Source organism: Mus caroli, chromosome 11 (genome assembly GCF_900094665.2).
Source record: "Mus caroli chromosome 11, CAROLI_EIJ_v1.1, whole genome shotgun sequence".
In the NCBI taxonomy this organism is placed as follows: domain Eukaryota; kingdom Metazoa; phylum Chordata; class Mammalia; order Rodentia; family Muridae; genus Mus; species Mus caroli.
In genome coordinates, this window is record NC_034580.1 from 65,790,893 (window position 1) to 65,806,308 (window position 15,416).

Consider the following 15,416-nt stretch of genomic DNA (forward strand, 5'->3'; position numbering starts at 1 on the left):
GTTATTTTCATGTTGTCTGTTTTGTCCCTTTTGGCCAAAAGTAAATATGTGATCCCAGCTAGGTCAATAAAGATATAGAATTTTAAAAATGCATGTTTTTGGTATGAGGGGCTGAACCTTGCTATAGTGTTCACACTAAGATATACCACTAAACTACACTCCTGTATTCCTGGAATTTGTGCAACATAAAACAAAAGGATGGGTATGTTTGATTTTTATTTTATGGGTAGGCATGTTTTGTCTCTATGTGCATGGTGTCCTGGCAGAGGCCACAAGAGGGCGTTGGATCTTTAGAACTGGAGTCAGGGAAGCCCAAACCCTCTAAGAACTGTGAGTGCTTTCAGCTGTCCTTTCTCCAGCTCACAGGTAATTTTTTTTATGGTGAAACCCTGATAGGGCTATTATTAGTCAGGAAAAGACCTGAGAATTTGGACAAGGCAACCTCAAAATTAGTATATTGTTGAGAGTCAGTATAGGGAAGGAGTCACCTACAAAATAGTGGAGAGATGCATGGTCACCGTGGGAAAACCTAACAGGAAGGTGGGCCAGATGTATGGTGATGCTGAGGCAGCATGTGGATGATGGGAGAACAGAGGTTAGAAGATACAGGCCATCCAGCACTTGGGAGACAGAGGCAGGAGGGTCTCAGAGTTCAAGGCCAGCCTGGTCACAGAGGAATGAGCAGCTGTATGGGAAGAAAAGTAATTGAATCTTGGGTATGGGTGGCCTTGATGTATATGGTAGGTGGATGCTAAAGGCTGGAGTACAGCAGTGGGGAGACAATATTTGTGGGACAGCAATGCATTCTGAAATTAGGAACAATATAGGTTATTTGTTTTTGCTGTACTGGGTTGGAACCTAGGGTTCATAATATTGAACTACAATAACTACAATAGCCCCAACTGGGGCTGGGTACTTGAGAATTTAAGGTTTTTTTTTTTTGTCTTTGTGTATGCCATATGTCTGCCAGTGTTTGTGAAGGCCAGAAGCAGGTATCAGAGCCCTTGGAGCTGGGGTTAATGGGTGACCAGCATAGGTACTAGGAACCTTGCTCCGGTCCTCTGGAAGAGCCGTAAGCATTCTTTTGTTACTTGATTGGTTGGTTTGGTTTGGGGTGGGAGGTGGGGCGGATGGGTGGGTGTTATTTTCTCTTATATTTCAAGGTAATATCCATTACTGAGGGAAGTCGGGGCAGTCTCAAGCCAGGAATCGGAAACTGAAGCAGAGACCACTGAAAGGTGCTACTTACTCTGACTTGCTCATTCATCCAGCTTTTAAAGTTAAAATATTGTCATAATTTCCCTTTCCTTCCTCTCTTTCCCATGTCCCTCTTTTCAAATTCATGAACCTTTTGTTATATTGGTACTGTTTTACACACACACACACACACACACACACACAAAGACAGCCTGTTGAGTCTGTTTAGTGTTGTTTGTATGCTTAAGCTTCGCCCGTGATACCTCAACAATATGGCTGCCTAGACAAGATCTGAACATGGACAGCAACAATACACATGCTAACCTGAAGCTGCAGAGGGGTGGGGGTGGGGGTGACCCATAGACCATCACAGGGAACTAAGGGATGCCGAGAGAGAATGTGAATGTCCAGTGTTCCCCCAGGGATGAGCTCTCTAATCGACTCTTCCCATGCAGCAAGCATTCTAACTGGCTGAGCCATCTCCATTCTGGACATTGAAGCCAATGTTAAGATTCTAGAGGTAATAGGGCTAACCGTGGTGTAGTTGGTGGAATTAGATGCTTGAATTTGGGGTAGGAAATGGAACTTAGATATCCGGAAAGTCTTATGGTAATATAGAATAAATAACAAATGTTGAGAAGTGGGTAATTTGGTTTGGGGACTAGAGGAAGGACTTACTGCCGGGATTAGATGATACAGTCATACCTAGGACTGTTAAGTGAGAGACAATGGGGAACGTGTGCTTAGAAAGCATTAGCCCATACACAGGGATCCAGTGGGGAGCAATGCTAAACGTCAGCACTAGATCCAGTATCCACGGGTACAACCGGAAACCGACATTACATTTTGGTACCTTGGAGATGTGATTTGGGGGAACAGTGCCATTGATGATGGTTAGAGGGAATTACTGTAAACAGGCTGTCGTCAGGGACCAGTGGGTGTCAGACTTGTGGCACTTAAAGTGCAAAGAAGCAAAAATACCAAATCACATGGTGATACGGGATCAGGGAAGACCAGAACAGTGAAGGGAGGCTCTTCTGTTGGAAAACAATTTATAAAAACTCAAGCTGGGTCAATCCAGAGCTTAGCTGAGCCAGAAGCCCCTTGATAGGGAGGCGAGTGGGGTTCTTACACTGAGCAATGGGGAATGGCACCATGTGGTAAAGTCAGACTGCTGTTAAGTGATTGTGGAAATAGGAATCTGGACATAGTGGCAGATGCCACAGAGGGGCCCGTATGGCTATTTGGTGTGGAGAGATTCTGTACCTAGACATGCCGTATAACCAAGTCAGCTTTCTAGGGAGAGTGGGCAGGTCTTAAAGAAAAGGGAGTGAAAGCTAGAGCAGAACAGGAAATCTGTCAAGGGCCATCATACAGTTGGAAGTTGATGGACAAATGAATACAGAGGAGACTGAGAATATGATTTATTCCATCAGACATACTGCAATTATAGACAGTTCCACAGAGTATAGCAGTGTTAAAAAGTTTTGCATTTGAACAGCTGACATGAATAAACAAACAGTGGGTAGGTGAAAAACTGCAAACGCGAGTTCTGGTATTCACTTTTTTGAGTCTGAGATGACAGATTTCAGCAGGAACTCTGTTACTGACAGTCCTTAGTCCCAGCCCCTTCATCTTGGTATCACAGCTTTAGAAGGCCTCCAGGCTGAAATGAAATCACCATAGAATTCTCTAGCACAGTCCTCCTATGGACCGCAGCAAAGGAAAGCCCTCAGTCTCATCTCATGGAACACATGAATTCTAGGCCTCCATCTCTGAAGACTTGTGGTCTCCCGTTCCACACAGTCCAAAAACCCATCTTGAGCGTTGACTCTCTGGTGGTCAGTTCTGGTAGCCACAAAACCTGAAACGGTAAAAATGCACAGTCTGCGTCAGCCCCAACTCCTGGTGGGTCAGAATCATCTTGACAAACGTCACTCACCTCCTTCAGCAGCCAGCCATATCCGCTGCTCTCCCAGGTCCGCCAGCTTGATGCTCAGAGTCCTAACCAAAAGAACTAGGCACAGCTGGCTCATCCCGGTGTGACGCAGCATCATGAGGCTCCAGCACTCCGAGCCAGGGTGCTGATTCTCCTTGCGGAACCTTCTCAGGGAGGCCCCAGACTCGGGTCTGATTCATCCTTTAAACAACAGAAGGCTGGACTCTGCTCTACAAACACAAAAATGCTAGGCCCTCATGTCACAAAGTGGTAGGATACAGAGACATCCTGATTACAAACGGGGTTCAATTCAATCCAGGATTATACTAATTGCACTCAATGTACGGGTGCAAGCAGCACAGCTATTTCATTGCCTGCAGCGACTCAGAACCGTCTGATGAACAGTTAGACAAAGCGACAACAAAGAAAAGAAGCATCGAATGCTAGATGAAGGGGGTGCAGCGCGTCTCCGAAACAAAAGGCTAAGCTTCTCATTCCTCTCCCCTCCCCTCCCCTCGACTCTGCGCCCACCCCGTCGGGCCCTGGCCGCTTAGGCAAGCTGCAAATGGATATAGGTGAAGATGCAGGAGGTGATGGAGAAGGCGATGGCCGCGTAGATGAAGATGGAGAGGTGCGGGAAGTGGTCAAGGTAGCAGCCCTCTTCCACTGGAGGCTCTTCTTCCTTGGGCTCTGGACGCACGGCGGCCTTTCGGGACAGCCCAGCGCGGGTCCCCGGAGCCCTCCCACTCGAACGCCGACCAGATTTCCTGCCAGCCGAGGATGCAGACTTAGGTGCACGCGCAGTGTGGCCCTCCTCCAGGGGAGGCTTATCGAACAGGCCCTCGTATTCAGGGTCAGAGTCGAAATACATCTGCTCTGGACCCCAGGGCTTGCGCGAAAAGGGACCTTTAGCCATGGGCGCAGAGCACGGGCTGATAAGCTGCTGAGACTGAGAGGCGAAGTCCCTGCTGGGTCGCAGTGCAGTGGGCGGTGGCCGGGACTGCAGCAGTATTTCTATATCCAGGGTGGGTGGGGGTGATAGGGGCGGAGCCAACAGAGCAGGGGGCCTCTACGGGGTCCGGAGCCTCTCTGCCCAGAACGCACTTTCTCTGGCTCCTCCTTTCCTCCCACAGCCTGTTGCAGAGGTTGGCCAGCCAGTTTCTAGCACCTCGCAAGTCTTGGCGCAGCAAAGTCTATTTCCATAGCAACGAGACTGTCTTGCGGGGGAGGAGGCGAGAGACGTTGGGATCTCTCAGCTAGTAAGGGGGACTTGGCAGTCTGGAAGCAGAAATGCAGGGGGCAAAGCTCCAAGCTGTGTGCGGAGCTTCCCCAGGGTTTTCTTTCTTTTAAAAGACATGAATAATATGAGATCTTAAAATTTGATGGGCACACAAACACATTTAATGAGATGGCGCACAAATGCGCAGTTTTATAACCGAAGGACATTGCCTTGCTGTCTGAAAGCCTCGTACATGAAAACCAGCGAAGAAAGGCCAACTGACAAACTGTTAGCCACTTACTCGATGTATTATTGTCTTTCCCTCACTAACTCCTGATCCCTTTCTGGCTCCAGCATGTATGTTTGTGTAAAGCATGAAAAAACTAACACAGTCTTGTAGGAAAAAAAAAACCAAAAAACAAAAAAAACAAAAAAAACCCCGGACACAGGAAACTTAGCTGTGTACGAGCTTAGGAGACTGAGGTAGAAGATCAGTAGTTTCCATCCAGCCTGGATGTCTAATGAAGCTCTGACTCAAAAGACAAAACCAAACAAAACTAACAAAAACAACATCATGCGGGGCGTGGTGGCACATGCCTTTAATCCCAGCACTCGGGAGGCAGAGGCAGGCGGATTTCTGAGTTCGAGGCCAGCCTGGTCTACANAGTGAGTTCCAGGACAGCCAGGGCTACACANAGAAACCCTGCCTCAAAAAAAAAAAAAAAAAAAAAAACCAAACCAAACCAAACAAAAAAAAAAAAAAAAACCCCCCCCCCCCCCCAGAACATCACAACAAAACTCTCACCAGCCCAGGGTCCGGAAGTAACACAGGCAGGCTTCTCTTTCCCTCCCTCTGCCTCTCTCCTCTCACTGCTATCTATCTCGCCTATTTTCACAATCCTCATCTGCTCCCAGTCTTTGGTGCATCTCACACGTGATTCGAAACCAATCTCAGGGAGCAGCAAGGTGGCTCAGTAGGTTAAAAGCGCTTGCCTCCAAGCCCGAGAGCCTGAATTTGATGCCTGAGAGTCAAATGATAGGAGGAGAGAACTGATGTCTACAAATTATCCCCTGAACTTATCCTATGCTCTGCGATGGGCGTGCGCTCACATATTATACATTAAACATACGTGTACACACTGAGTATTTTTTAAAGTGTTGAAAAAAAGTGTCCTTTCAGGAAAAAAAAATCAATTTCTGAAAGAAAAAAATTACTCCAAAGAAAAAAATAGGAATAAAAAGGAGCCCATTTCTCACTTTTCTTCCCAGTCAGACTCTTTGGTACCTTCAGTACTTGTTGAGTACCACTATCTCCTGGCACCCCTGTTGTGCCTGAGATTCCAAGGCTGGTTGTCAGTCCCTTGTAGGATTTGGGGAGTGCAATCACATGATTCACTGGGCCCTGGAGTTGGAGGAATCCATTGGCAAGCCTGTCAGTATCAATAGAATCGACTCCTGCTCCCCAAGTCATTCTAATTCATCCAACAGAACCCAGGATGGAGGTGTTGATGTGACCAGAGTGTTGTGTCTCCATCTCAAAGCATTCAGGACTCCTTGCAGCAGGAGTGAATCCCACTAGGTCTGGTATCATACTGATGTTTGTTGAGTGAGCGATAGGTCGAATGAGTGACTGGCTGTTGTCAGCAAGAGGCTACATGTTCAGAATATAGCAGCTGCAGATAAGAGCATCCCCTAGGACAAAGAGAACCTCAGCTGTGATGTTGGATAAAAGGGTGGAGGGTCTCTAGAAAATAGTCTGACAGTTTCAAAAAAAAAAAAAGTTAAGCTTCTACCTTAGATATAACCCAGGGGGCTGGAGAGACGGCACAGAGTTAGAGCATGGTGGCCTGCATGGGACTGCACAGTTTCAGGAAATCCAACACCCTCTTCTGACCCACATGGGCACCAGGCATGCACACAGCACAGAGACATACATGCAGGAAAAACATCCATATGCATAAAAATTGTTTTTGAAAGTTAAAAAAAAAGAGAGATAGGACATGAATCTTAGCCCCAGCTGTGTGGCAGGTCACCTGCTGCAGCTTTCTATTGTCTCTCCCACTCCCAGAGGACCACAGATCTTCTACACCCTTCCTCCACCATTCAACCTTTTGTCCTAGCTGCCAAAAGCCAGGAGGTACTCCCTGGAAACAGGCTGGCCACAATGGCCGAGGAATCAGACCAGTACCTTGCCCAGCCATCATTAGATGCTTCCTCCTTCAGTAGATGAGACCCAGAACTACACCATGTGCCGAGAGTGAGAGACCTCTAACACTCTGTCTTAATAGGGATATCTCCAGCAGTCTCCCCTCAGGGCTCAGGGAACCTGGTAGAAGAGTAGATGGAAAGATTGCAAGAGTCAGAGAGGATGGAGGTTACCAAGGAAACACGGCCCTCTAAATACAACAGGACCCACACACACATATGCATTCACAGAGACTGTGACAGCATGCACAGGCTGGCCTGGGTCTGTGCCAGATGGAGTCCCAGCACTGGGACGGGGGAGAAGTGGGCACCCCCCCATCCCTAACCCAGACTCTACCTACCATTGATTACTACTCACAAATGAAAAATTAGTTTTCTCCTAGTGAGTCTCACTGAGTCAACAAACCACTCTTTTATTTTTTTTAAAGTTATTTCCATTTCATGTTCATTTGCTTGCCTGCATGTCTGTGGAATCGTGTCAGAAACCCTGGAATTGGAGTTACAGACAGGTGTAATATGCCATGCAGGTGCTGAGAATTGAACTCAGGTCCTCTGGAAGCACACAGCCAGTGCTCTTAACCACTGAGCCATCTCTTCAGCTCTGAAACAAACCACTCTTAAGGGCAGACCCCATACCCAGCAGTAGATGGTCAACCAAAACAAGTGCTCAAAGCATCTTTGGAAGTTTTTTGTCTCATAATATTTTGTCAAGACTTCTCTGTGACCCTCCCCCATTACAGGTTCTTTGTATATATATCATGACTTCCAGTTTGTGTTTTTATGATTTCTGTGTGTATGAGCATGTCTGTCCTATTCTGGGTTGCTCATTTTTGTTGTATTGTATTATTATTCTTTTTTTTGTGGGTGCAGCGAACTTTATTGATGGTATTCAAGAGAGTAGGGAGGGTTCCCTAGGCCCCTCCTGTTATTATGGGGGTCTGGGATGGAAATTGTGAGGGAGATGCTCAGTGTTGGGGGCTGAGTTGGGAAAGGGACTCCTCAGCAACCGAGGGCCTCTCTCTTGCTCTCAGTGTCCTTGCTGGGGTGGGTGGTCCAGGGTTTCTTACTCCTTGGAGGCCATGTAGGCCATGAGGTCCACCACCCTGTTGCTGTAGCCGTATTCATTGTCATACCAGGAAATGAGCTTGACAAAGTTGTCATTGAGAGCAATGCCAGCCCCGGCATTGAAGGTGGAAGAGTGGGAGTTGCTGTTGAAGTTGCAGAAGACAACCTGGTCCTCAGTGTAGCCCAAGATGCCCTTCAGTGGGCACTCAGATGCCTGCTTCACTACTTTCTTGATGTTATCATACTTAGCAGGTTTCTCCTGATGGCACGTCAGATCCACGACGGACACATTGGGGGTAGGAACACGGAAGGCCATGCCAGTGAGCTTCCCGTTCAGCTCTGGGATGACCTTGCCCACAGCCTTGGCAGCACCAGTGGATGCAGGGATGATGTTCTGGGCAGCCCCACGACCATCACGCCACAGCTTTCCAGAGGGGCCATCCACAGNCTTCTGGGTGGCAGTGATGNCATGGACNGTGGTCATGAGCCCTTCCACAATGNCAAAGTTGTCATGGATGACNTTGGCCAGNGGGGCTAAGCAGTTGGTGGTGCAGGATGCATTGCTGACAATCTTGAGTGAGTTGTCATATTTCTCGTGGTTCACACCCATCACAAACATGGGGGCATCAGCAGAAGGGGCGGAGATGATGACCCTTTTGGCTCCACCCTTCAAGTGGGCCCCGGCCTTCTCCATGGTGGTGAAGACACCAGTAGACTCCACGACATACTCAGCACCGGCCTCACCCCATTTGATGTTAGCAGGGTCTCGCTCCTGGAAGATGGTGATGGGCTTCCCATTGATGACAAGCTTCCCATTCTCGGCCTTGACTGTGCCATTGAATTTGCCGTGGGTGGAGTCATACTGGAACATGTAGACCATAGTTGAGGTCAATGAAAGGGTCATTGATGGCAACAATCTCCACTTTGCTATGTTGAGAGAAGGCAGCCCTGGTGACCAGGCACCCAATACGGCCAAATCCGTTCACACCGACCTTCACCATTTTGTCTACGGGACGAGGCTGGCACTGCACAAGAAGATGCGGCTGTCTCTGGAACAGGGAGGAGCAGAGAGCCGTATTATTATTCTTCAGATGCCTGTTGTTTGCTAACTAAAAACAGGGAAAGTGTGGATTTAGATGGGAGGGGTGGTGGTGGTGATTTTGGAAGAGTTTGGAGAGGGGAAACCATAGCAGAATATATTGTAAAAGAAATCTATTTCAAAGAGAAAAATAGGAATAAAAAAGATAGGATCCAGTAATTCTTCTCCTAGATTCTACCTAAGAAAAATGACAGCTCTATATGGAGACTAATGTTTAAACATCTACACCAACACTATTGGTAATAGCCAGAATTGAGAACAATTCAAATGACCATCAAATGGTGAATTGATGAGGTTCATCTATACAATTGGAATACTACCCAACAATGGAAAAGAGTGAGCTACTGATACCTGTTGAACTAGGGTAGGTCTAAACAGCATGCTAAGCAAAAAGGAAAAGCCAGGTGATAGAATAGATGTGAAATGTTCAGAAAAGACAAATTTATAGAGGTAGAAAAGAGATTTGTTGCCTGTGGCTCTGGGAGAAATAAAAATGTTAGCTGTAAACAGGCTCCAGGCAACTTTCTAGTAACAGGAATGTGCTTAACGCTCAATTGTGGTATAATCTTTTATGTTTTCCTTCTTAAAAATCCTTTTTAAAATTTTATGTGTGTGGGTGTTTTGCCTCCACCTATGTCTGTGTACTCTGTGTGTGTAGCCTGCAGAGGCCAGAAGAGGGTGTCAGATTCCTCATAGCTGAGTTAGGGATGTTTATGAGACACATTTGGGTGCTAAGGAAGAGCAGAGAGTGCTCTTAACTGGTGAGACATCTCTCCATCTTCTTCTAATTAAAATAAAAACGGTTTTATTTTACTTATGCACACACACACATATGCACACATGCAAGCAGGTGTCTGTGAATATCAGAAGTCAGCATCTTTATTCTTATTATTTTAATGTATGTGTGGTGTCAGTGTGGAAGTGCTACACATGTGGGGGTGCCCAGTGAGTCCAGATGAGGGAGCTGGGTCCCCTGGATCTGGAGTTACAGGCTTGAGGTGCTCAATGTGGGTGCTGGGAACCAAGCTCAGTTCTTTGGCAGAGTGACACATGTTCTTAACCACTAAGCCATCTCTCCAGCCAGAGTCAACTCTCCTGGAACTCACTATGTAGCCCAGAGTGCCATCTAATACATGGACGATCCTCTTGCTTCAGCCTGGTGCATGCTCATATTACAGATGTGAGTGGCCATATCAGGCTGGAAGTACAGTTCTACCTTTTATCACAAACACACTTTCAAAATGGGTGAACGAAGAAATGTGTTGTAGTCTGTGAACTGGTAAAAAGAGCCAGTAGATTTTGAACTCATTAGCAGAATTATTTTGATAATATAATAAATCAGAGAATCATGGCTAGATCCTAGAATGCAGGGTTGGTGCTGGCTATGGTGCTATTCAGACGATCTGTTCCCTAGGCAACAAATGAAGAGGTAACAGTACAATAGCCAGTGTAGGAAGATCAACGACTTTGTTAGTCCTGAGAAAACTGACACCATGGTTGCAGTTTGCTGAAGAATGGCAGTCATAGATTATTTGTGTCTTTAGATGCAATTGTCTTGTCTCTGGGGTTGACCCCAAGGCAGGCTCTTTGCAGAAGGATATGTATTTCAGTGCTCTTGATCAGGGCAAGAAATTGGAAGCAAATTCATTTTCAGAATGAGAGGAGCCTAGTTAATAAAATGAGGCTGCATTTGAGACTGGGGGCATGTAGTTCAGTGGCAGGGTGTTTGTAGGGTGCTGGATGTGGGCTGATGGGGTTACCAGAGAGGAATATCCTGGTGAAGTCTAACAGATTTTTGTGGTTATCTAAATCAGAATAAAAATATTTAATACATGATCACATGTATTAAAATGATAAGAAAATATGAAATGCATTGCTATAGAGGAAGCCTGGGATGGAAAGAGTGAAGATGGTAATTTTCATCTTGTTTGATGGAAAGATCACATGGTGTCTTCATTCTCAATTTTCCAGGTCTTGTGTGTCATTGTCATGCTATTTTTGTGTGTGACAAAGACAATTAGGAGGTGAGAAAAATACAAGTAACAGACCTAATGGCCGTTGTCAGGAGTAACAATACCATGTGATGTTCTGATCAGAGCCCACACACTTTAAGGTCCTTATCCTACTGTCTAGATGGCCCTATATTGTCCAGCAACCACTTGCTCAACAACAGTTGCTAGGCAACTAGGGACAGGGCTGGACTTCTGAATAACATCCTAGCATCAATGCCTCTTCCCATTGACTTCTGAATAACACCCTAGCATCAAGGCTTCTGACTGCCTCTTCCCATCAGTGTCTCTCCAGCTGTGTCATGCTCTTGTCTTCTCAGTCCCTTTTTCCCATTATCCTCCTCCAGGCTCCTGCCTGCCTGGGGCTAACCTAAAAATAGCTCCCAATGGATCCCCTCCACTGTAGAGCCCACCACAGCACAGTCACAGGAACTATAAATCTTCTTCCCTATGGACTTCTCATGATTGTGGGAAATGACCCTTGGTACTATGCATGTCTCCTTCCCACCACCCCTACCTCGTCACTCCATCATTACTTTTGTCTAGAGAAGGTCATCTGAAACCTCCACTTACTCCCCCAGTGACTGCTCAGTTCACGACTGGGAAATGGAGGCAGAAAGACCAGAAGGTCAGGATCATCTTCAGCTACCCAGTGCATTCATGATCAGCCTGGGCTACACTAGACCTGGTTTCAAACAACAGAAACAATAACACAAAGACAGAGAAAACAGAAGTAGACAAATTAACATGAAATGTAGCCATAGAATCCCCTAGACAGGCCCTCCTGGGAACAGCAGTGAGCCTCCTCTGTAAGTGGGATCCTTGGTGTGATTCAGTGCTCTGAGCACATGCATTGGCTCCCTGCCCTAAGGTCTCCCTACCCTAAGGTCTCCCTGCCATGTGTCTTCATCACTGGGGCTAATTTTTCCCCTTTGGTTGGGGTAACAGATAATTCTAGAGGACAACCATATTCAGGAGAGATTAATGCTCATTCCTTCAGAGAGGGCTAGATCTTTAAAAAGTAGATTTGTTCCCAAGAATGAACTGCTAAAAGCATTTAAGCCTCTCTGTCACTTTCATCTTCACACTCCCTCCGCAGTGTTGTAACCGGCCTAGCAGAAGCCATCAACAAATAAAGCTACCCAGCTACCCTCCAGAACTAAGGTGCCCAGCCTCAGGAATTCTGTGATAACAACAGAGAACAGACTGAGTCACCATGGGAAAGCCACTGTGAGTCTCAGGCATCTGGGCAATATGCTCAGCTGATGGGAGGACAAAATCTTCTAGCATAATTAGGCTCTTCTTGGTGGTGCTGAGTCTTATATGTGAGTCATCATTGTACACAGCGTTAATGCTGGGCAATCGGACTGTAACATGAGCTGGCACTGGGATATCATTGTATGTGTAGTCCCAATCACTCCCACAGAAGGAGGGCATACCCCACTGCAAAACACTCGGAGTCCAAGCTGGACAGAAATGTGATAGGCTGCCTCAGAGATGGCAAGTTTCCTGTTTTAAAATGTCCAGGAAAGGTAGCCACCTTTCTGTGGTTTTTTTTTTTAACAGCTTTATTATATTTTTATATAGCATTGTTATATAGCTCTGGAGGCTAGCTAGGTAGCTTTATCTGATAATGGCTTCTGCTAAGCCAATTGGAAGGAGAGAGTCTGTACCAAAGGCCAGCAGTGTGAGGGACATAGAAGCGACAGAGGAGGTCGGATGCTTATAACGATTCACTCCCAGGATCTCACACAGTACTCTGAGAGCTACCCCTCTCCAGAGAATTCTACGAATAGGATTTTGTATAACTGGAATCACAGGGTGAACAATCATATCTCTTCTAGCATCTTACCTAATATTAATATTATTAATATTACCTTTTCAAAATTGTTACGCTTTTAAAAATGATTTATTTTTATTTCATGTGCCTTGGTGTTTTGTCTGCATGCTTGACTATGAGAGGGTGTTAGCTCTCTTGGAACTTGAATTATATAGACAGTTATAAACTGCCATCTGGGTGCTGGGAATTGAATCCGTGTCCTCTGGCAGAGCAGCCAGGGCTCTTAGCCACTGAGCTGTCTCCCTAGTCCGTTTATGCCATTTTTCAGTAGTTTAGTTTTTTTTCTTCCCAACACTTCTTAAAATTAATTATTTGGGAGTTACACCCCAATCACACTTGCTTCCCAGTCCACACTCCCACCCTCGAACCCTCAGTGGCTTATTTTTTAATTGCTAATTTTAATTTTAATGTAGTATTCTGCCATATGCACATCACCATAATGTGGTTTTATATTTATCTGTTAGTGGGTTTTGGGTTATTTCTAGAATTAAAAAATAATTCACTTATTTATATTTCATGTGTATTGGTGTTTTGCCAGCATGCATGTCTGTGCGGAGGTGTGATTTACAGTTTTGACCTGCCATGTGGGGTGCTGGGAATTGAACCCAGGTCCTCTGTATCATCTCTCCAGTCTTGTTTCTAGATTTTAACCATTAAAGCCTTAGCTTCTAGGCCACTTGTTTACAGGTCTTTGTATGGACATGTGCACTTGTTTCTCTTGGGCAGGCACCAAGTTATAAAATGGCTTATGTTATCATAATGGCAGCCAGTACCCTAAAAACCCAATGGAGGAGGTACTTTAAGTTTGTGTGTGTGTGTGTGTCTATGAGTGACATTAGTCATAGGAGGATGTTGATTCTCAGTGACACCCTCACTCTTCTCAACACAAAGCCTTACTCTTGGTCTCGGTTTTGGCTCATGCTCCCCTCCTGGATCCTAGTTCCTCCTCAGTGACAACCCTGCTGTTAGCCTCCTTCAGAGTTAAGGGTGCAGTGGTGGCTTCCTTCTGCAAGTGGCAGAAGTGGGTAAGGTCTGAAGGTAAGGTCTGAAGGCCCAACTAGTTGCTCTAAACAGAAACTTTGAGCAGACCCCGACGCTTCTTTTATGCCCAAATGGGAGGATGCACTTTTGGGTTCCCCTCCTTTCCCTGGTTCTGGAAAGCAGATCAGTCGACCTAGCTAGAAGTTCAAGCTTCAGACTTCTAAAGTAGAACCTACGTTCATTAACCTTCTTACCCTCCAAGATGTGGTAGTGTTAGATGCTGTTTATGGAAGACAAAGCCTCGTTTTAGTTTCAGAGAGATTCTTAGTGAAATGTTTCTGGAGGAGTCAGCAGACATCCTAGACTTAAAATGCTATAATAGTGAGGATGGATGAATGAGAGTGGTTGAAATGAATCTGGCCAAGCTAGGGAACAGGATGAGGAAGCATTTGTACTCTTTACGTTTGTCTATGTTTGAAAACATTTGTCACTAAGCTTACTTTTCCATTATCAAAGGCACACACCCAGCATCTCAGTCCTGCCCCTGCCCCCCCCAGCCCTGCTCTGTAAGGAGGGGGGACATACAGGAGATCGGGGTGGATGCTGCTGTCATTGGAATCCTTTATGGGGAGCAGAATGGAGAAGGCTAGCTCACTCACTGGTACAAGTTTCTTTGTCAACCACCTCAGTAGCCACAGGTCCTGTGCAGCCCTAGAAGCCATCTCTAGTCCCCAGAGACTCCATGGGTTTGTATCCCGGAGAAGAGTAAGGTGAATGGAAGAGTTTCTTCATGGAATAGGCAGGACAGTGGTCACTCTTATTGTCTGGGCATGTTTCCCCAGACCTCTCCTGCTATACTGGAGGCTAGGCTTTTTCTGAGGCCTGCCTACAACAAGGAGTGTGTCTGCCATCTCTGCCCCTGCATCGGGGGTTTCTTTGTTTCTTTTGATTGTTGCCCCATTCCTCCCTCCTTCCCTCACTCACCTTCCTCCTTTTCCTTGTTTTTACTGCTTGTCTTCTGAGTGCTGCCAGCCACCACAACCCTGGCATCTACTTCTGACTAAGCCCCGGCCTTCTTCTCCCCCTACTGGTCCAGAAGTGTTCCTCTTCCCAGTATCTCTCCAGCTGAGAGAAGAGTCTAGCTTAAAAGATGGATGGGCAAGGGAAGGGAGGTGATTTCTAGGTCTTAGCAGCTGATAATGGGGCATGAGTTCCTGATAGAGAGTCTGAAGCATGCTCTAGGATACCAATCCTGTGAAAGAAGAAAGCAGGGTACCCCTCCCCTAGATTCTAAGCATGAAGATTTCCCAAGGGACATTGCTCTTTCTAGTAGGGAACCTGCTTTGTCTCATTTCAGAGATGGGATAGAAATGATGGTCCTATTATGATGCTTCAAGTTGGCCCCTTCACATATCTGACTGTAGTCTGTGCTCCTTGAGTGAGGATGGGCTGACTCATTTCTCCTTTGTCCAGACCTTAAGTAGAGACTTTCACATACAGTTTCCTATACACAGAGATGTTCTTTCCCTCAGATGTCTGGGAAAACTAGGGCTGTTGATAAGATATCCTTGCCTACAGTCTAACTCATCTGAACTTTAACTAAGGCCACATGGTTCTCCTCTTGGCCATGTCTCTGTGATCTCCCTCACCCCCACATCTCCTTAGGTACCCACGTTACAACTGAGATCATCTTGACCCCCTTTTTATTTTTTATTATTTTTTTTTTAGAGAAATGATTTGTAATTAAACACTTAAATATTTTTTTTAGAGAAATGATTTGTAATTAAACACTTAAATATTTTAGCAGGCTACCCCAAATGGTTTCTTTCTTTCTTTTTTTATTAGGTATTTTCCTCGTTTAC

General features: G+C 45.9%; 1 protein-coding gene and 1 pseudogene across 1 annotated transcript; both read right to left on the reverse strand.

Annotated features, from left to right (window-relative positions):
• Positions 1-2,597: 2,597 nt before the first annotated feature.
• Positions 2,598-4,251, reverse strand: LOC110304180. Its single transcript, XM_029483897.1, has 2 exons — positions 3,140-4,251; positions 2,598-3,061 (listed from the first exon to the last, which is right to left on the reverse strand). Exon 1 carries the CDS (start codon positions 4,050-4,052, stop codon positions 3,687-3,689), a length of 366 nt encoding a protein of 121 aa, XP_029339757.1. The 5' UTR covers positions 4,053-4,251; the 3' UTR covers positions 2,598-3,061; positions 3,140-3,686.
• A 3,372-nt stretch (positions 4,252-7,623) lies between these two features.
• Positions 7,624-8,669, reverse strand: LOC110304885 (annotated as a pseudogene).
• Positions 8,670-15,416: the final 6,747 nt, after the last annotated feature.

What these genes read in the sequence shown, in the direction of transcription:
- LOC110304180 (XM_029483897.1), bottom strand. Translation starts at nt 4,052, where the DNA reads ATGGCTAAAGGTCCCTTTTCGCGCAAGCCCTGGGGTCCAGAGCAGATG.